This window comes from Rana temporaria, chromosome 7 (genome assembly GCF_905171775.1).
Source record: "Rana temporaria chromosome 7, aRanTem1.1, whole genome shotgun sequence".
NCBI classification, from domain to species: Eukaryota; Metazoa; Chordata; class Amphibia; order Anura; family Ranidae; genus Rana; species Rana temporaria.
The window spans coordinates 51,542,891-51,565,892 of NC_053495.1; the positions used below are offsets into that span (position 1 = coordinate 51,542,891).

Sequence of the window (23,002 nt, forward strand, 5' to 3'; positions counted from 1 at the left end):
TTGCTGCCCCCTTTCCTATAACCACGAGATTACTTTTTAAGGAAGGCCAGCCTTGTAAAAGAAGCCCATCTATTCTTGCTTTCGACCGACCTGTGACTTGACACACTACTGCTACCTGTCTACTGCAGATATTTGACCCTTCCAGGTGTGTTGGGTACCTGCTCTCTCTGCCACAATCAGGTTCTTCTTGTTGGCTTGTGCATCTTGTAGTGATATACAGGTCTGCAGGAGGAACAACTATGTTTGGTGGGATGAGCAGGTATGGAAGTGTGCAATACCTGCAACAGCAGGGGAGCATTGAAGCAGTGGTGTTTCAAGACATGGGCCACTGGAAGAGTAAAGCCTAGTACACACGGGCCGAATATCAAACATTTGCTCATGCTTATGACAGCCGGTCCGCCCAAAAAATATCTCCCGACCGGCTCCAGATCCTCCGTCAGAACACAATAGCACAGCAGGGGAGATTGATGTACTAACATTGGATTGTTAGTACAGGGGCTCTGACCTGAGCTGTCAGTTTTTTTGTTCAACCTGCTGGTAGTGTGTACGAAGCTTAAGTATAGATTGTGACGGCCCACCCCATAGGAGGCGCAGGGGCACCACCCCCCCTTCCACCCAAGCTACTCTTTATAAAAATAAAATAAAAAATACTTGTCCTTTAAGTGTTTGAGGGATGCCGGACACACAGCTGCTATGGGAAGCATGACCTGTTTACAATCACGTGATTGCAAACAAGAAGCTCTATTGGCTTCCTTTAGAAAGTCCCCGGGGTGCTGAGCTCTGTGCAATGAACACTCCCTCTATCATTGTTCCCTGCTGTGGTGTGTGATTGGCGGGTCCTGTTCTTTCACTTACGGTTTCTCTGACTCAACCGCGCACCTCCGAAGATGGATGACAGGTGACTTGTGTGAGAGCTGCGAGTACTGGGGGTGGGGGGATATCTAATTTAAATGAGGACTCTGATCCAATGGTGACATCTAATGTAAAGGGGGGCTCTGATCTGATGACATCTAATGTAAAGGAGGACTCTGAGCTGATGGTGACATCTATTGTAAAGGGGGCTCTGATGGTGACCTTTTAATGTAAACGAGCACTCTGTGGGGTCATCTAATATAAAGGGGGACTCTGATGGGGACATCTTATATCAAGGAGGGCTCTATTGGGGACATCTAATATCAAGGAGGGCTCTATTGGGGACATCTAATGTAAAGGGGGACTCTGATCTGATGGGGATATTTAATGTAAAGGGGGCTCTGATGGTGATATCTAATGTAAAGGAGGACTCTGATCTGATGGGGACATCAAATGTAAAGGGGGCCTCTGATGGGGACATCTAAAGTAAAGCAGGACTCTGATCTGATGGTGATATCTAATGTAAAGGAGGATTCTGATCTGATCGGGACATCTAATGTAAAGGGGGGCTCTGATGTGGACATCTAAAGTAAAGCAGGACTCTGATCTGATGGTGATATCTAATGTAAAGGAGGATTCTGATCTGATCGGGACATCTAATGTAAAGGGGGGCTCTGATGTGGACATCTGATGTAAAGGTGGACTCCGATGGGGACATTTAATGTGAAGGGGGTCTCTGATGGAGACATTGGATGTAAAGTGGGACTCTGATGGGGACATCTGATGTGAAGGAGGACTCTGATCTGATGGTGACATCTAATGTAAAGGGGGGCTCTGGTGGTTACATCTAATGTAAAGGAGGGCTCTGGTGGTGACATCTAATGTAAAGGCGGACTCTGACCTGATGATGACATCTAATGTAAAGGGGGGCTCTGGTGGGGACATCTGATGTGAAGGAGGACTCTGATGGTGAAATCTGACATAAAGGGGGACTTTGATGGGGGCATCTGATTTACAGGGGGACTCTGATGGGGACATCTGATTTAAAGGGGGACTCTGATGGGGACATCTGATTTAAAGGGGGACTCTGATGGGGACATCTGATTTAAAGGGGGACTCTGATGGGGACATCTGATTTAAAGGGGGACTCTGATGGGGACATCTGATTTAAAGGGGGACTCTGATGGGGACATCTGATGTAAAGGGGGACTCTGATGGGGACACCTGATTTATAGGGGTATGCTGATAGGGACACCTGTTGTAAAGGTGGACTCTGATTGGGACACCTGATGTAAAGGGGGGTACCTGCTGTAAAGGAGGACTCTGATGGGGACACCTGATTTATAGGTGGATACTGATGGGGACATCTGTTGTAAAGGTGGACTCTGATTGGGACACCTGATGTAAAGGAGGGCTCTGATGAGGACACTTTGTTAAATGGTTTTCTTTTCTTTTACTTGAAATGTGGATATGATTGATTGGCCTACTGTGACGGGCATATTGAGGCTGCAATTGATGGACACAGTTCTATCTAGCAGTAATGATAAATAATCACCTGATAAATTTCTATTTACAGTCCTGCTTTCCTAACAGTTTAATTTTTCAGTTTGTTTGACCCCCCCAGCCGCCACTAGTATAGATGCCTTTTTAAAAAAAAAAAAAAAAACATTTTTACAACTGATCCCTTTGACAGGGTTGCTTTAAACATTTAATTGTAAACGTAATGATTAAGTAAATAAACACCATCATTCCATTGTAAACATGTTGGGCTGTGAAGCTGTTTGGAATCTGCTGGAGGTATATAAACAAAATGGGGCTTGCCATCCTCGGGCTGATTGTAGACAAATGTAGACACCCTTGACAATCTTGCTGATTTATATTGTGACTCAGTTTTACAGTCATTCCTTTGAATTTTTAGTTGAAACCAGGTTGTATTGCAAAAAGATATAGAAAATGTCACGACCAACACATGTAAGATAAGAAAATATTAAACCATCATTTTAATACCATATTCCTTATCTTTGCCAGGCCAGCATATTTTTGCAATGCATTGCAGGGAGCGTTAAATGCAGCAGAAGATATACAGGAGCACATTTCTTTCACGTTAGCTGAGAGCAAGCTTTGCATATGCTGACCTTCTGAATGTATTATATCATTCTCTCTGCACAGTGAAGTTTTCATGACATTTAAAAGTACACAAACCACAAGGTTATTCAATGAGTTACCGCCGATTTGGGAAGGGATATATACAATGGGCTCACTAAAACACAGGTACGCAGAATGTTGCTACAGTTCATGTATATAAACCCTAAAGTAAATGGAAAAGCTGTAGGTTAATTTCAAAAACAAGGTCACAGAATATCAAAGGTAACAAGTTTACTTTTAACCTCTTGTGACAGCATAACACATATATGCACTGGCAGGAATAGTGGACTCACATATGTATGCTAGCTGTCCCAGTTGGAATCCAAAATCCCCCCCCATACCCCCACAATTTTAGTCTTCTGGTGCTGCAGGGGTTAATATGAGCGTGGAAACGAGCACAAGACTTTGACTGCCTTCCTGCCCCCCACCTCTCCCTCCATTTATGGAGCTGTGCTATTGTTTCCATAAATGAAAAGCAATCTACAAATGAAGAACAGGCAGAATGTCTGGTCCATCCACTGCTGGAAATAATAGAAATATCAGCACTTCCAGTCATAGAGGAGCATGTGAATCACTCCCATTTAGATGGCAGTGCTAGTATCTGTATATTGTGCCAGCATTGTCATGTGAGGCCTGTTAGACCTGGTTCACACCTATGCAGGTTGCATTTTGCATTTTTCAATACTCATTTTTTATCATTTAACCACTGGGCACTTAAACCCCCTTCCTAACCAGACCAATTTTCAGCTTTCGGTGCTCTCACAATTTGAATGACAATTACTCAGTCATACAACATTGTGCCCATCTGAAATTTTTGTCCCTTTTTCCCCACAAATAGAGCTTTCTTTTGGTGGTATTTGATCACCTCTGGGTTTTTTATTTTTTGCGCTATAAAAGAAAAAACACCGAAAATTCTGTAAAAATAAAAAATAAATTCTTGTTTCTGTCATATTAGCAGGTTATTTCTCACACACAGCATATGCATGCCACAAATTACACCCCAAAACACATTCTGCTATTCCTTCCGAGAATGGCGATGCCACATGTGTGAGACTTTTATACAGCGTGGCCACATACAGAGGCCCAACATACAGGGAGCACCTTTAGGTGTTCTGGAACACCCAGGCCAATTCTGACATTTCTCTCCTACGTGTAAAAATCATCATTTATTTGCTTGAAAATTACATAGAAACCCAAAACATTATATATTCTTTTTTAGCAAAGACTCTAGAGAATACAATGGCGGCCATTACAACTTTTTATCTCGCACAGTATTTTCGCAGCAATTTTTTGAACGCTTGTTTTTTAAAAAAAAAAAAACAGTTTTGTGCTTAAAACCAAAACTGTAAAGTTAGCCCAATGTTTTTGCATAATATGAAAGATGAAGTTACGCCGAGTAAATAGATACCCAACATGTCACCCTTCAAAATTGCACACGCTCGTGGAATGGCGCCGAACTTTGCTACTTAAAAATCCCCATAGGCGATGTATTGCAAGGTATTGGAGTATTGCAGGGTATTGCGGGGTATTGCAGAGTATTGCGGGGTATTGCAGAGTATTGCAGAGTATTGCAGAGTATTGCGGGGTATTGCAGAGTATTGCGGGGTATTGCAGAGTATTGCGGGGTATTGCAGAGTATTGCAGGGTATTGCAGAGTATTGCGCAGGGATGGATGGATGGCTGGATCTGTGACTGCATTTGTCACAGATCCAGCCACAGCAGCTGCTGCTTCCGCTCCCCCCCCCTCTCCTCTCTCACTGTACCTATCGGTACAGAGAGGAGAGGGGGGAACCGGCGTCATCACATGTGATCACAAGTAATCGCTCCGCCATTTGACGGAGCGATCGCGCGGTAAACGGAGGTGGTCTTGGGAGGAGGAGCAAAGAGGTTTAACGAGGTTTAATGAGATTTGGCAATTTACCGCGATCCGTGATGCGCCGGGTCTTCTAGACCCGGCGCTCACGGATGATTCCGGGAGCGCGCCCCGGAACAACTCGACCGCGCTGTAGACGTGTTTTGTCTATAGCGTGGTGGGAAAGAGGTTAAAGTCTATAGAATCAACAAACAGATGTGAACTACATCCATAGGAAACCATGTTAAATTGACTGTAGTGTGTTTCTGCAAGACTAAAAATGCACTAAAAAATGCATAGGTGTGAACCAGGCCTTAAGGTACCACATCCCAGGTCCCACAACGCCATCTTCCCATTGATGTTATCAGAAGCCCGGCTGCCTCTTCCTAGTTGCTGCTTGCCCCAGGTGATGCATGCCAGCCCCAGCACCTTACAGTTGAGGTAGAAGTGTACTTCTTTAAGCCTGTGCGGTATAGCTTTTCTCTCTCACTGAGTGCGAGATCCTTTTAAGTACTGAAAGTTTTTTCACATCAATTTTTTTCATGTGAAACGTCGCAAGGAGCCTGGAGTAGCAGTATGCCAGGATTACATTCATTGGTATGGATTTTCAGTTTAATCATGGAGGCTCAGCATTGCATGTAGGTGTTAACTCAGGCAGTCTGTTTAGGAATACCCACTCCAAATTGGCAACCACCCATGAATTTGTTTACATATTTGCATAACTCCACATAGAAATCGCACCATTTTTTGCATCAGGGTTGGGTGGCAGGGCAGGGTGGTGTGATGTTTTCAGAAAACTATGTAAAGCATACTGTCAGCCCTTACCACCAGCCATGATCTGCCTGCATTGCATTAAGAAGCACAGAGATCCAGGGATGACATTAGGCGGGTTTCACACATATGCAGTTTTAGTGCTTTTTGCAGATTTGCACTGCAGTCCATTTAACATGGTTTCCCATGGAACACGTTCTGAAGTGCAAATCTGCAAAATGCAAAAAGCACTAAAACTGCATAGGTGTGAATCCAGCCTTACTGGGTTTAAAATAAGGTACACAATGTAATGAAAATTGAAAGATGTATTTAAAAATGTTGTTGGCATTTGATTGGGGGTATGGAAGAATCAGGAAAGATAACATATAATAAGAATAAACTTTTCTTTAAACTTATACGAACATTAAAAAATTGCATTGGGTTCATTCATAGCTTTCTCTCCTCTAAGGTAAAGCTTATGGTTTGTGAAGAAAATCCCTTGTTTAATTCTTGCCTGTCAGATTCTCCCATCGTTACTCATAGGTGGAGCTTAGAACTCAGTTGCCACACCCCTTTTCCATGAGCACACCTGTCAGGGGAGTTGATGTAATGTACAGTACATCCAGAAAGTATTTACAGCACCTCACTTTTTCCACATTTTGTTATGTTACAGGCATATTCTAAAATGAATTAAATTAATTCATTTCCAGAAACCTCTTCAAACAATACCCTATAATGACAATGTGAAAGAAGTTTGTTTGAAATCTTTGCGAATTTTTTAAAAATAAAAAATTCCATGTACATAAGTATTCACAGCCTTTGCTCAATACTTAGTTGAAGCACCTTTGGCAACAATTACAACCTCAAGTCTTTTTGAGTATGATGCAACAAGTTTGGCACACCTATTTTTGGACAGTTTCTCCCATTCTTTGCAGGGCCTCTCAAGCTCCATCAGGTTGGATTGGGAGCGTCGGAGCACAGCCATTTTCAGATTTCTGCAGAGATGTTCAATCTGGTTCAATTGTGGGCTCTGGCTGGGCCTCTCATGGACATTCACAGAGTTGTCCCTTAGACACTCCTTTGTTTTCTTGGCTGTGTGCGTAGGGTTATGGTCCTGTTGGAAGTTGAACCTTCGCCACAGTCTGAGGTCCAGAGTGTTCTGGAGCAGGTTTCCTTTAAGGATGTCTCTGTAAATTGCTGCATTCATCTTTCCGTCGATCCTAACTAGTCTCCCAGTTCCTGCCACTGAAAAACATCCCCACAACACATGTTGCTGCCACCACCATGCTTCACTGTACGGATGGTATTTGCCAGGTGATGAGTGGTGCCTGGTTTCCTCCAGACATTATGTTAGCCATTCAGGCCAGAGAGTTCAACCTTTGTTTCATCAGACCAGAGAATTGTATTTCTTATGGTCTAAGAGTCCTTCAGGTGCCTTTTGGCAAACTCCAGGTGGGCTGTCATGTGCCTTTTACTGAGGATTGGCTTCCGTCTGGCCACTCTACTATACAGGCCTGATTGGTGGAGTGCTGGCAGAGATGGTTATTCTTCTGGAAGGTTCTCCTCTCTCCACAGAGAAACAATAGAGCTCTGTCAGTTTGGCCAGATGGCCCACTCTAGGTAGAGTACTGGTGGTTCCAAACTTATTTCATTTACATTTTATGGAGGCCATTAATCCATTTTGGAATATGGCTATACCATAACAAAATGTGAAAAAAGTAAAGCACTGTGTTCCACCCCTCTTTGTCTCACTATAGCTCAGCTGGATCAGGGGTAATCTGACACAGTTATCCCCACCTTACTAGAGAGAGAAAATCTATCTCCCATAGGATCTACCATTACACATGAAAGGCTTACTTTACCTGGTTCAAGGAAAGACATCTGAGTCCCAGGGAATACTGTTCTTGTTTTGGCCTTTCTTCAATCTGGACTTGACTAGAGTGTGGCCCTGTGTACGTTTTGACAGGTTTCTGCTTTGTCTGTTTTTTTTTTAACCACTTAAGCCCTGGACCAATATGCAGCTAAATGCCCAGAGGTGTTTTTACAATTTGGCACTGCGCTGCTTTAACTGGTAATTGCGCGGTCATGCAATGTTGTACCGAAACAAAATTTGCGTCCTTTTCTTTCCACAAATAGAGCTTTCTTTTGATGGTATTTGATTGCCTCTGCGATTTTTTTATTTTTTGTGCTATAAACAAAAATAGAGTGACAATTTTGAAAAAAAATGCAATATTTTTTACTTTTTGCTATAATAAATATCCCCCAAAAATATATAAAACATTTTTTCCCTCAGTTTAGGCCGATACATATTCTTCTACATATTTTTGGTGAAAAAAAATCACAATAAGCGTTTATCGGTTGGTTTGCGCAAAATTTATAGCGTTTAGAAAATAGGGGATAGTTTTATTGCATTTTTTTTTTTTTTTTTTACTACTAATGGCAGCGATCAGCGTTTTTTTTTTTTTTGTGACTGCGACATTATGGCGGACACTTCGCACAATTTTGACACATTTTTGGGACCATTGTCATTTTCACAGCAAAAAATGCATTTAAAATGCATTCTTTATTGTGGAAATGACAGTTGCAGTTTGGGAGTTAACCACAGGGGCCGCTGAAGGGGTTATGTTTCACCTAGTGTTTGTTTACAACTGTAGGGGGGTGTGGCTGTAGGAGTGACGTCATCGATTGTGTTTCCCTATAAAGGGGATGACACGATTGATGCAGCCGCCACAGTGAAGCACGGGGAAGCCGTGTTTACACGCGGCTCTCCCCGTTCTTCAGTTTCGGGGACCCCAGCGGCGATCGGGTCCGCGGGTCTCGCAGTCCTGGGCCCGCGGCCCACGGCTGGGTAGATCTAAAGGACGTACCATTACATCCATCTGCCCAGCCGTGCCATTCGGCCGACGTATATCGTTGTGCGGCGGTCGTTAAGTGGTTAAAAGCATCTTGATTTCCAGTCGTAATCAAGACCTTTCTTCAGGGAGTTGTTCATGTAAATCCTCCTATTCAACCTCCTGTATCACCTTGGGTTATGAACCTGGTGCTCTCTGTAGAGACCCCTTTTTGCACTGAATATAAATATACCTCTGAGACCTCACCTGTAAGGTTGCCTTCTTGGTGGCCATTACATCTGTTTGGCTTGTTTCTGAGCTAGCAGCCCTTTTTAGTATTGGACAGGGACATGGTGGTCTTGAGACCAAAGCACTTCTTTTGTATCCAAGCTGGTCTCTCCATTTCACTTCAGTGAGTACCGGTGTGTTGTCCTTTCTTATGTTCTGCTCCAAAACATACATCTCAACACAGCTTAGATGTTTTGAGGCCTGTCAGAGTTTACCTGGCAGCCATGGATTCTGTTCGCTAAACTGATTCTCTTTTTCTCCCTGTATGCTCTTTTAAAGGCCAACCGGACTACTGCTCCATCAGCCAGTTTATTCAGATAACTTTTTTCTAGGACTTGTGTCCTTAAAGAGGAGTTTCACTTGGGGAAAAAAAATTAAAAGTATGTGGCTACAATGTAGCTGCAAATACTGTAGCTGCTGACTTTTAATATATGGACACTTGCCTGTCCAGGAAGTCCACGACAAAAATCTCCAAAAGGCATCAAATTACAGATTAGACATTCTTATGTCAAAAAAAGTTAGATTTTATTTCCATCATTTACACTTTCAAAATTACAGAAAACAAAAAAATGGCGTCTGCAAAAGTTTGGGCACCCTGCAGAGTTAATATCTTGTACTGCCCCCTTTGGCAAGTATCACAGCTTGTAAACACTTTTTGTAGCCAGCCAAGAGTCTTTCAATTCTTGTTTGAGGTATCTTTGCCCATTCTTCCTTACAACATTTTTACAGTTCTTTGAGATTTCTGGGCTGTCTGTCACGCACTGCTCTTTTAAGGTCTATCCATAGATTTTCAATTATGTTGAGGTCAGGAGATTGTAAAGGCCATGGCAAAACCTTCAGTTTACGCCTCTTGATGTAATCCCCCGTGGATTTTGAGGTGTGTTTAGGATCATTATCCATTTGTAGAAGCCATCCTCTCTTTAACTTCAGCTTTTTCACAGATGGCATCAAGTAACCATCCAAAATTTGCTGAAATTTTATTAAATCCATTTTTCCTTCTACTTGTGAAATGTTCCCTCTACCACTGGCTGCAATACAACCCCAAAGCATGATTGATCCACCCCCATGCTTAAAGCGGAGGTTCACCCTCAAAATTAACTTTTTAGCTAACCTATCTCCAGCCTTAATAAAGGCTTGTAGCGTTGTCATTTTTTTTTAAATGTGTACACTTACCTGTCTTCAGCCGCACTTCCGGGTCTTCTTCCTTGCGGGGAGTGGGCGTGTCGCTCCTTTTCCATTAGGGGAGCTCTGCGCAATGTCTCCTGGGAGTGAGTGTTGATCCTCCCAGGAGACGATTGACGTGCGGGTAAAGCGCGTCATCGCCTTCCGAAAATATCCGACGGGGACTCAGCTCTTTACGGCGCCTGCGCCTGCCATGTAGAGCTGACTGTGCAGGCGCCGTAAAGTGCCGAGTCCCCCTTGGATATTTTCGGAAGGCGATGATGCGCTTTACCCGCACGTCAATCATCTATGCCTCGTCTTAGGAACGCCTACTCCCTGGGGGAGCGAGAACCCGGAAGCCCGGTGAAAACAACCATCAGACCGTAAGTACAGCGGTACAAAAAAAAATCCAGCATACTGTAGATGTCAGCAGTATGCTGGATGTAACGGTCTATTGGTGTTTTAGGGTGAACCCCCGCTTTAACAATTGGACAGAGGTTCTTTTCATTAAATTCTCTGCCCTTTCTTCTCCAAACGTACCTTTGCTCATTCCGGACTAAAAGTTATATTTTAACCTCATCGGTCCACAGAACTTGTTTCCAAAATGCATCAGGCTTGTCTATATGTTCATTTGCAAAGTTCAAACGCTTATTTTTGTGGTGAGGACGTAGAAGAGGTTTTCTTCTGATTAATCTTCCATGAACACTGTAAGTGTAGATTTTATTGATAATTTAAGTTTTTATCTTTGGATAATAGAATCTTTTTCTTTATACTTTATATCCTTTACAAGGTCTCTCTGATTTGGAGAGAATCCAGTCCTGAGGAGAACTAGAGCAGTACATAAAACTGATCCAATTACTCTTCTCAGTACAGTTATCACAGGGCCGTGCTGTTATTTAAATGTAACACTGTGGATTTCTCCTAAATGTTACTTGTCTTCACATTTTCAGATGCTCAGTAATCAATCATGTCACAGTATTCCTTTACGCATCGCCAATGATATTGGGAGCCAGTGAGAAGCATTTCAAGTAGACCCGGATTTTCAAACAGAACCATCAATCATGTTTCTCTGTAGATTGGAAAATGTTGAGTAATAACCCCAAATTAATTTGTATTTTAGATTGGGGGATCTGCATGATGAGGGATGTACAGAGGAAAACTATTTTGGTAGCCTGTCACGTTTGTTTTTAGCCTCACAGGGTAAATGCTTCAGCAGTCATTCTCTTGTGATCATGCTTGAAATCTTAGATTGTTTAGAATGTATGTTGAACAATTTGCTACTTTTTGTAATAGCTTCTGTCCTGGGAGATTTGCAGTATGCAGCATATGCATTATCAGCAACTATGCAATGCTGTCCAGTCACTATGGACCACAAATTTCCATATTTTTTTTTTGAAAATAATTTTTATTGAAATATTTGCAACAAGACATACAAACATAGAAAAGGGAGAGTACCATGGCACAACACCAGGTCTCCCACGACCAACATGGTCGTAACATTTACAACCTACCTAACATAGGTGACTGCCTATTTAAAACATACCACCCAACCCCAAAACCACCCCCCTCCCTCCCATAACCCCAAAACTCAGTCCACCACCACTCCGGGCAATAGCACCAGCAAAAAGAGTCAGGTACCCAAAATTTGTTAATCCAAATAAGCAATGGCAAGTATATAACATCCAACTCAAAAACTAGCCACATTCCCCAGTGGGCATCTCACCCCCATCAAGAGGATGGTCATTGAAGGATCAAGTATCCATCCGTTTCACATGTATAGAAAGCACTCTAGAAATCAAGCCCACCAGTTAGCCTCCCGCTCTAACCCACAGTAGTATCAGCATCAAACCAGGCCCGCCAGGCCTTATTAAACGTTTTATCACACCCCCTGGAGAGATAGGTCGCTTTGTAGTAGGGCATCATTGAGTTCACCAGGCCCTTCCAGAATGCGTTACCCGGCGGGGCAGGTGACTTCCACTTGAGCAATATGGCCTTCCTCCCATAAAACAGCAGTATATTCAATAATGATCTATGGGCCCTGGAAGGGACCACCTCCTCCACCAAGCCCAAAAGACACACCCGCACCGACAATGGAACAGGCACATGTAGAATATCCTTCAGACAAGAAACCACCCCCTCCCAAAATATCTTTATTTGCGGGCATTCCCAGAAGATGTGTTTTGCGTAAGCCGGCAAAAAGGAGCACCTCCAGCACTCTGAGGTAGCCGATGGATACAAAACAGAGAGTCTCGCAGGGGTGAAGTAGATTTTGTGCAAAAATTTAAAATATATCAGCCTGTCCCTCGCCGAAACCAAGTGCTTAAAGGGGCAATCCCACATGTCATCCCAATCTTCACTATCTATACCAGGGACCTCCCTCTCCCACCTATCCCTGCATTTAATTAAGGCCGCCGGGTTTTTCTTAAACATCTCTTTGTACGTGACAGACAAGGTCTTAGGAAGGTCCTCCTCCATGAGCATGTCCTCGAGAGTCGACTTGATGGACTCAATCGCCCTCTCCCGGAACTGAGCCCGGAAGGCATGGCGAAGCTGAATGAACCTGAAAAAATAGGAGTTTGGAAGATCAAATCTAGCCTTAAGCTGGTCAAAGGTGAGCAGTTCCCCATAGCTAGTTATGTCCTTAAATAGCTTAACACCCTTTGTCACCCACACCATCGGATCCGGGAAGGAATAGAAGTGAGGCAACTTGGGATTCCCCCACAGCGGAGTCTGTGGAGAGAACCCCAAATAGCTGGGGCAGGCCAGGGCCACCTCCTCGTCCCACGCCCTGACTGTCGCCCGCATGGCCGACGTCGGCGCCAGGTCGGACCCCGCTCCCCTATGTACCGCCAAACGAAGAGTCTCACAAGACCCCAAGTGAGCCGCCTCTAGCACCGTGGCAGAGTCCCCGTCATCGGAGGTTAGCCACCTGTGAACAAAAACAAGTTGGCCTGCGAGATAATACTTTCTCCAATCGGGCAAAGCCAGCCCCCCTGTCCCCAGGGTTCCTGAAGCACCCTAAGTCCTATACGCGGCGCCTTGGGGGCCCAAAGAAATGAACTCGTAATGCCATCCAGTTGTTTAAAAAAGGATTTAGCGCTATCCACTTTTTAATGGACACCATTATGTTAGTCCCCACCTCATATTTTATGATTCATTTTTGCTTAGCGGAGCATAAAGAACCTCTTTATTGGATAAGAGGTTGGTTACATGTGACCACGCTTTACATTTATTTTGCAGAGCCTCACTTGCTTCAGAGTTCTGAAGAAGCAAAGCACACCACTGTGCTTAATAAAAGTGTGTTGTGTTTTTTTTTTTTTTATAAAGTTTCAAATAATGCAGTGTGGGTTTCTTCTTCCAGTCTGTTTTGTGCACACTGTGTTGTCAATCATCATGGTGTGCTAAAGGGACTGGGCTCATAACATTTCTGACCGTGTCCGTGACTTTACATTCGCTGTTTTCTTACTGCAAGGGGAAATGTTGCGAAGAGTGATCTCAAAATCAACCATTTTACCAAGGCTGAATCACTTATTTTTGCCACTTTTACATGGGTAAATGCAAAACCATTTTTTTTAGGGAGGATGGCCAAAAAAAAGTAGTTAAGGGTACATTGATTTAGAAAACCAACTAAATTACAAAAATCAGTGGCTTCCCAATAATGTAAGTTACACAGGAGCATCTGCATATGATTATTCACACTAAAGCACAATGCTATAGCGCTGCTGTTTTAAAGGAGAAGTTAGCGCCAAAACTCTTCTTCACCTACTCCTGTGAATCACAAAAGTGCACTTCGTTCTGCAATCATGTGACATGTTTTTAGCTGATAGCCGGCTAAAGTCCACTGTTGGGTGATGTCACCTAGCTGGTTCAAACTCTGGATCGATCCCGACTGTGGACCGGCAGCTGGCTCAGCCTATCAGCGAGCCAATGGGGGACTAAGCCAGCTGCTCCTGCCCCCTCCATAGCCCGGCGCTCCAGTGAGCGCTAGAGTTGCAGAGCAGAGAACCTCAAGGACTAAGGTGCATCCTCGCATTACAAAGTGGGGGGGACATCTGTAGACGTTTGCAAATGTTTAGGCACCTTGGATTCCAGATGCTTGGGTGCGGGAGGTGATGAGTTTCATTCCTTGCCCCCTTCTTGCTTTCTTCCTTCAGATTCTCCTGTGTTACCTCACAGACTGGTAAATCCCCATCAGTCTTTCTCTGGCTTTATGGACTAAGGTGTTAGATCCAGTTCCTGGCTGCATTTCCTCATCTTCAATCTCTGAACTGTAAATGTTTTTTTATTCTGATCAAAAAATTCTGGATGGAAGCTACCAGAACTGTCACTGCATACCTTCATTAGGGAGATTTTCTGGCTTCTGTAAATAAAAAAGGTCATGCCATTTTGCCCTCCTGGGCATCCCCATTGCCCCCAGCCCGCTCGCTATCACTCACCCGTCAAGCGCTCTCTCCATCCATGGCACTCACCCGCAATCCGCCCCTGCTAGATTCGGGGGGGGAAGACAATCGCCCCTCTTGCCCTATGGAACGGACGCCCATGGTTATGTCATGTGGTCTTATGACAGAAGTGGTTTCCTGGTGAAGGGTGAGGATACCTCCACCAGTGTATTAGGCTTCTGCTTACTTATTAACTACTTATGAACCTGTGAGTATAGGTGCCAAGATATTTGCAGCTAACAAAAATTAAGTATATACTGCAGAGACCATAGCTTGTTTTTGTAAACCATATTAAGCATATTGCTTCAGGCAAATAAATATATATGCTTTTGCTGTTCTTCCCAACAGAGCCAAAGTGTGTAATGATTGAAAAACCACAGCGTGTCAGATTCCCGATGTCCTCTTCCTCCGGCATTGTCTTGGAAAACCCGGTGAAAAGGTAATAACGTTACAGGAATTTTGGTCTCCAGAATAGTAATTTTTGACACACAAACTCTGGAAGGGTTGCAATACAAAACTATGGACATCTTGATAAAAGGTTACTCTGTACACAACTCAAATATATCTATTTATACACATACTCATAAGTGAACCTAAAAAGTCTGCAATGGATGCAATGAATCTGCTTCTTACTGCAGTATCCAGCTGTGCCACCCACACCACAGAGTTTAAGCCAAAAATGTTATAGCTTCATTATGCAATCACTGTAATCTCTAGATTTACCAAAACTGTAATGTGGGGAATTACTTAAAAAATGTATTCAATTGTATCAGGCAGGCCCTTGCATTACACAGTTGTTGACAGATCTAAAAGAGATAGTACAGTAAAATTGTAACCTATATAATAAATTTAAAGCAATACAGATATAAGCTCACTGTGCCATCTCCTTTAGATCTACCATCAACTATGTAGTGCAAAGGCCTGCCAGACTGAATGCAGATTGATTAGATAGATTAGGTGTGCAATCAGATTGTATAATGTATGGCTACCTTTACACTGCTTGATTTTAACCACTTCAGCCCCGGAAGATTTGGCTGCCCAATGACCGGGCCATTTTTTGCGATACGGCACTGCATCGCTTTAACTGACAATTGCGCGGTCGTGCGTTGTTGCACCCAAACAAAATTGGCGTTCTTTTTTTTTCAAATATACATTTTTATCATTTTTAAAAGAATATGAAACAGAAAAGAAACAAAATATACATAAAAAAGAAAAAAAAACAGTGTCTCACAAAATACAGTCGCTGACACTCCAAAATGTATAAAAAAAACAACAGTAGGTGGATATGTAGTGTCACCATATGTGCGCGGTGTCAGACCTGGTCGCATTGTCCAGACTCTGAACATCAGGGCGTCCAATAATAATTCCCAAAACTGATTAACGGGCACATCCACGTATGGAGGAGGATAAGCGGCGAAAGTAGCAGAGCAAGGAAGGATAGAGAAAGGAGGTTAGAAACGAAGAGGGAGGAAAGGTAGATGGGGGGGGGGGGGGGGCTTCGGAGACTCTGGGCCCCATACGGGGATGGTGAACAGCTTTACGATTCGTCGCATTTCGTGACTCAAGTGGCCAGCAAAGCCACTCCTTCACTTGAGTATATGAACATTGTCCATAGCATCCACATCCAGGAGTGCTGCTCTTGTTTGTTTTGAGCTGTCCGGACTAAGTCCTCCAGTCTCCTGATCTCCTCCACTCTGTGCAGCCACATCCCCTTGGTTGGGGGATAGTTTTTCTTCCACAGCAGTGGAATGCACGCCTTGGCTGCACACAATCGCCTTTTTATAACTCCAAGCCGGAATCGAAGCGGCATGGAGCAGAATGAATTCCGGGTTATCGCCAATTGGGTAGTCTGTGAAGTTTTGAGTGACCGTGCGGACTGTCGTCCAGTACTGCTGTAGCAGAGGGCAGGACCAGAAGAGATGGAGGAGTGTCCCCTTCCCTGTCTGGCATCTCCAACATCTGTCTGTTGTAGCCGGGAAGAACCTATGTAGTTCCTGGATCTTTGTGCAGATGGATGTTTTAAGAGAAAATCCGATAATCAATTGTTTTTGGGCGCTGGTAAACGAGCATTGTAGGTCCGCCTCCCATTTTTGTAAAAATTGCAAGTCCGGTTGTTCCGCAGGGGAGTTAAGCAGGCCATAAGTTTTAGATAGCACATTGGGCAAAAGTCCCTCCCCCACAAAGAAGTCTACGAAGGTTGTTAAGTCACGGCTATGTCGTGCCAGATTCGGTATCGAGTGGAGGAAATGATGCAGTCTTATCGCTGTCCAAAAAGGAAGTCTAAACTGTCCGTTGTCATCGGTCAATGTGGGCAGTGAGGGTCATTGATTGTCCATCAAAAAGCGTAGGGCCCGAACTCTGCCAGCCGTCAGAAGCGTCTTGTATGCGACCTGGTCTAATCCGGGAGGGAAGGCCGGGTTGCCCAGTATCGTATACAGAGGGGAATCCTTAGAGGAGAGGGAAGTCATGAATATCTTAGAGGCGCCTATCTGAAGGGTGGTACCTATCACTGGGTGGGACTTGATTTCCGGGGGCAGCTGGTCGTAACACCAGACGCCCCCCCCCCCCAACCCGGCACTGAACTGAACTGTGCTTGCTCCAACTGTATCCACATTTTGTTAATGCCATGTCTGTTCCAGTCTATTATTCTTCCTAGGTGTACTGCCGAATAATAGTTCCGTGAGTCAGGGAGAGCCAGTCCTCCATAATGCTTAGGTAGTGTAAGGTAGCGCCTACGCAGTCTAGGTCTCGACTTTGCCCAAACAAATTTGGTAATAGTGGGTGGAATCCTAATTCGGAGGGCCTGAAATAGATATAGAAATTTCGGAAGCATAGACATTTTAAGAAGATTACACCTGCCGAACCAGGAGTGTAAACCTTTGGCCCATTCCTCTAGGAGCAATTTGGGTCTAGTTAAAAGGGGGTGGGAAATTAAGGTTGAAGGTGCGTTTTAAATCCTTAGGGATCTGAGTCCCCAGGTAGGCGAGGGAGGTGTCTGAGCATTTCAATCTGAATTGTGATTGTAAGGATTGCAGTCTAAGGGCCCTTTCAGACGACCGTATGTCCGCTTTTTCATCCATCCGTTTGCGGATGAAAAAGGGACATACATTGGTCCCTATGTGATTGCGGGTGTCCGCGGACACCCGTAATCACCCGCCTCCACAAAGATTCGATTTTGCAGACGGAAGAATGTTCTATTTTTTCTTCCGTCTACGGATCGGATCGGATGAACACGGACACACGGTCCGTGTTCATCCGATCCCCCCATAGGGGAGAGCGTAGAAAAGACAGGAGGGCAGTCCCTGCAAAGTGTGCGGGGACCGCCCTGTCATCCGATGGCTCAGCGGGGAACTACGGATCAATCCCTGCTGAGCTTACGGACACACGGGAGGCGGATCATTACTTACATCCATGAAAGTGAACAGGGCAGGGAGATCAGACAGCGTTCGGAGGGTGTAGGATTGTTGAGCTCTTTTAAAGGTGACAGAGATGGGAAACCCCACCTGTACGTCAGACCAGCGTGTCTGGCAACCTCCAGTACCGGCCTCAGCAGTGCCTGCCGTTGTAGCGTTGAACAGGACAAATCAGGCATGATCCGCAGCACAGCCCCATCAAATTCAATGTCCCCTTTCTCCCACGCTGCCCAGAGTATCAGTTCTTTGTGTGCGTATTGATGGATGTGGCATATAACGTCCCGTGGCCTGTCTGGGTCTGCGGAGCGGGGGCCCTATGTATCTGGTCAAAGGACAGGCCGGGCGGGAAAAGCTCCCCCAGCAAATTCCTAAAAATCACCAGGGTGGACACCGCCAGGTCTTCTGTCCCTGTGGCTTCTGGTAGGCCTCTCATGCACAGATTGTTGCGCCTGCTGCGGTCTTCGTTTTCTTCCAGCTGAAGCTGCTGGGTAAGGATGGTGCCAGCCTGGGCGGTCTGCATCGCCTCCACCAACGAAATCCGGCTCTCAAGGGTGGGCACTGCCGACTCTCCTGAACCAAGTCGGCCTGACAACGTCCGGACCTCTTGCCGTACCCCCGCCATCTCTCTTTGCTGGGATTCCTCCAGCCTGGTAACGATGGCCTCGATATCCGCTCTGGTCGGCAGGGCTCGTAGTAGTGCCCTCAGCTCCACGTCCGCCCTCAGGGTCAGAGGTGTATGCGGAGCCTGTGAGTCTCCGGACTCAGGCTGAAAGATAGCCGGGACAGTGAGATCCATATTCAGCGCCGCTGGCATCATTAAAGCTGCCGATGCGGAGTGTGGTGACTGTAAGCCACGAGGTCCAGGCTCCGCGGCATTCGCTATCTTGAAGGCCGGGGAAGAACCGAGAGCACTGGTAAGGTATTTTTGTATATCCCCGCTCCTGCTCGTCTTAGGAGGTGCCCGCTGCTGTGTCTTGCCCCTCCGCCTACCAGCAGAGTACTTCCCGGGAGAAACAAGTAGATATATGCGTAATAAAGCTGGGTAAGGACGGGTCGGACCGGGAGCTCCCTAGACACGCGTCCTCACTCAGCCATGTCCAAGCCACGCCCCCCGGCGTCCTTTTTCCCCCGCAAGTAGAGGTTTCTTTTGTTGGTATTTGATCACCTTTTGCGGTTTAAATTTGTTGTGCTATAAACAAAAAAAGAGCGACCAATTTTGAAAAAAAGCAATATTTTTTATTTTTGCTATAATAAATATCCCCAAAATATATAAACAAATTTCTTTCACAGTTTAGGCCGATATGTATTCTTCTATTTTTGGTAAAAAAAATTGCAATAAGCGTATATTGATTGGTTTGCGCAAAAGTTATAGCGTCTACAAAATAGGGGATAGTTTTATGGCATTTTTCTTATAATTTATTTTTCTTATTAGTAATGGCAGTGATCTGCGTTTTTTTTTTTATCGTGACTGCGACATTATGGCGGACATATCGGACACTTTTGACACTATTTTGGGACCATTGTCATTTATACAGCGATCGGTGCTATAAAAATGCACTGATTACTGTGTAAATTACACTGGCAGGGAAGGGGTTAAACACTAGGAGGCGATCAAGGGGTGTCCTAGGGAGTGATTCTAACTGTGGGGGGGGGGTTTGGTCTCACTAGCACATGACAGAGATCACTGCAGTAGAACAGGGAAGTGCCTTGTTTACATAGGCATCTTCCCATTCTACTGCTCCATGACACGATCGCTGGCACCCGGCGGACATCGAGTCCACGGGACCCGCAGTTACACTCACGGAGCATGCGGCAGGCACGCACTATACAGGTACGTTCCTTTGCACAGCCATGCCATTCTTCTGACGTAAATAGTCGTGCAGTGGTCGGCATTACTTGATGTAATAATGACTACAGAGCTGCAGTAATTTGTGTCCTTTTTATATCTGGCTCATCTTTAATCTGGCTACTCACTGACAGGTTTGGTAGGTAGTGAGTTTATTGCTCAACATCCTGCCAACTGATGCAAAAATTTGAACCCAGCTGGCTACTCAATTTGGAAGCTCTGCTGCGTGTATGCAGCCAGGGAGAGAGAAATTGCGAGATGGATGTCAACAAAAAAAGCATGAGACTGCAAGTGTCTGTTCTTGGTAAGTATGCATCTGCTAGGGAGTTGGAGGGGGTAAAAAGTGTACATATTCTTTATCATTTTATTTTTCAGTCCTGACCTTAAAGAAAAAAAAAAAAACTGTAACTCAACCACTATAGATTCCCTAAAATAATTATCTGGTAGGACAGTGGGAATGTAGCAGAACACTTAGCTACACATAATTTTCAAATGTTACTGTTGCTTAATGCGGTGGTAAACCCGCACAAAAAAAAGGAAAAAAATGCAGCGCATAATGGCTCATTATGAAATACTTACCTCAGAACAAAGCCCCCCGTATCGGAGCCCGGTCCACACCGATGGAGCTGACATCTTGAACTTGATGTGTCTTCCGGGTTCGCGGCTCTGGCGTTGTGAGGGGCCGGAGCCGTGATGACATCAATCCCGCTCATGCTCGTGGGAATTTTCTTCCCGGCAAGGTCCGGCAGTGCCTACCTGTAGGTAAAAATGTCAAATTTGGGTGTACAACCACTTTAAAGTGTATCTAAACCAAACAAAATTGATGTTTTTTTATATATATATATATTTTAAAAATAGTTGCATTATATTCGACTTTTTAAATGAATATGAATTTATTGTTGCCCATTATCAGCACTTTTTGAAATGGCGTTAAAAATGCTTGCTTGCTGCATTGTTGTAGCATATTTGGACAGCTAAAAAAATGCACAAAAAACAGCTCCCCATTAAAAAAAGCATTGAAAATGTAACGCAAACACATCAAAAATGCACCTGTGTTGCGTTTTTTTATGCATTTATTGAGTCACAGTGGCTATAAAGTCTACTCACACCTCTTAAAATGGCATGTAAAAAAACGAGACAAAGTTAAATAATTTCAGATTTTTTTTTCACCTTTAATTTGACCTATAAACTGAATTGAACAACAAACTGAAATCTTTTAGGTGGAGGGAAATAAAAGTTAAAATAATATGGATGCATAATTGTGCACACACTTAAACTAATACTTTATTGAAGCACTTTATGATTTTATTACAGCACTCAGTCTTTTTGGGTATGAGTCTTTTTGGGTATGAGTCTATCAGCATGGCACATCTTGACTTATTCGCCCACTCTTCTTTGAAAAAACACTCCAAATCTGTCAGGTCTGGGCTCTGGCTTTGCCATTCCAAAACTTGAAACTTCTTCTGGTGAAGCCATTCCTTTGTTGATTTGGATGTATGCTTTGGGTCATTGTCATTCTGAAAGATGAAGTTCCTCTTCATGTTCAGATTTCTAGCAGAAGCCTGAAGGTTTTGTGCCAATATTGACTGGTATTTGGAACTGTTCATAATTCCCTCTACTTTGACTAAGGCCCCTGTTCCAACTGAAGAAAAAACAGCCCCAAAGCATGATGCTGCCACCACCATGCTTCACTGTGTGTATAGTGTTCTTTTGGTGATGTGCAGTGTTGTTTATGTGCCAAACATATCTTTTGGAATTATGGCCAAAATGTTTAACTTTGGTTTCATCGGACCAAAACAAATTTTTCCACATGCTTTTGGGAGACTTCAGACGTGTTTTTTGCAAAATTTAGCTGTGCTTCAATGTTTTTCTTGGTAAGAAAAGGCTTCCGTCTTGCCACTCTACCTCATAGCCCAGACATATGAAGAATACAGGAGATTGTTGTCACATGTACCACACAGCCAGTACTTACCAGATATTCCAGCAGCTCCTTTAATGTTGCTGTAGGCCTCTTGGCAGCCTCCCTGACCAGTTCTCATCTCGTCTTTTCATCAGTTTTGGAGGGACATTCAGTTATTGGTAATGTCATCATTATACCATATTTTCTCCACTTGATTACTGTCTTCACTGTGTTTCATGGTATATCTAATGCTTTGGAAATTCTTTTTTACCCTTCTCCTGACTGATACATTTTAACAATGAGATCCCTCTGATGCTTTGGAAGCTCACTGTGGACCATGGCTTTTGCTGTAGGATGCGACTAAGAAAATGTCAGGAAAGACCTACTAGGACAGCTAAACTTTATTTAATAGCAGGTATGAATTGACTCCTATTTAACATGAGTTTGAATGCAATTGCTTCGTTCTGAACACGGCTACATCCCCAGTTATAAGAGGGTGTGCAAACTTATGCAACCACAATATTTTACTTTTTTATCACAACGCCCTCTGAAACGCCTTTGAATGGCAACCCTCAGAGCATCCCTTGTCGGCTGGCACGACTCCGAGTCATGTGTATGTGGAGGCGGGATCAGCCTCACCAAGGATTGGAACTCCCTAGCAGGGAGGAGCAGTTCACTCACAGCTTGTCTGCTGCTGTAAGCTGGATCCCTGTTCATCTCAGCTCCTGCTCTCCCACTGTCTGGAGGATCACTGTCCATATGCTGGCTGCGGTTTTCCCACAGGAATGCTCTGTGTCACATAACCTTTGTGAGTGCAACTTGTTTTTAAGTTTTGTTCCTTTACTCAAGCTGTATTGCACAAGGAGCCGCTGCGCTCTGCCTCTCCTTTTTGTTTCTAATGTCCCACTGGCTGATGGAGCTGCATGGTCATGTGCATCAGTAGTGTTGTTTACCCCTCTATTTGGCAGTTTACAAACTATACTCTTGACCCCATAAACTGTGTTTATTCTTGTTTGGGGCACTTAGAAAGTTTTAAGGGCTTAAAAGAGAAGTATGTTGTGTTTTTTTTTATATATATATATATATATATTCATACTTAGGTGGATGCAGCATCAGAACAATGCTGCATCTGTCCCTAGCTGTCTCTGCACTGAGAACTGAGCCACCTTGCCCTCCTTGAATGATTGGTTAATGAGCTGCGTGATAGCTGGTGCCAGTATGTCGGCACCTCCTTTCAGCAGTTTAGTGGGGATGATATCATTGGGTGCTGTTGCGCAGAGTCCCGATGATGTTTTTAGTGGCATTGATGAAAATGGGTTTTAGAGTGAATTTTGGTGATTGTGGCTGATTTATGTGGGTATTAGGTTTGTGATTTGGGGGGGAGTTGGTGACGGTTCCATTTTGCTGAATACTTTCACAGATTTTTTCAATTTTCTTAATGAAATAATCCGATAATTCGTTGCAAAATTCTTGTGAATCAGAGTTGGGGGCCTCTAAACAAGCATGATTCATAGTCTGAGTGACC

The 23,002-nt window shown here is 44.1% G+C and overlaps 1 protein-coding gene across 1 annotated transcript in view; it reads left to right on the forward strand.

The window, feature by feature from the left end:
- CFAP92 (cilia and flagella associated protein 92 (putative)) overlaps positions 1-23,002 on the forward strand; it is a 176,763-nt gene that overhangs the window by 54,341 nt on the left and 99,420 nt on the right. Inside the window, exon 6 of the mRNA XM_040359356.1 lies at positions 14,667-14,757. Coding sequence (XP_040215290.1) covers positions 14,667-14,757 — 91 coding nt within the window. The remainder of the gene's footprint in view (positions 1-14,666; positions 14,758-23,002) is intronic.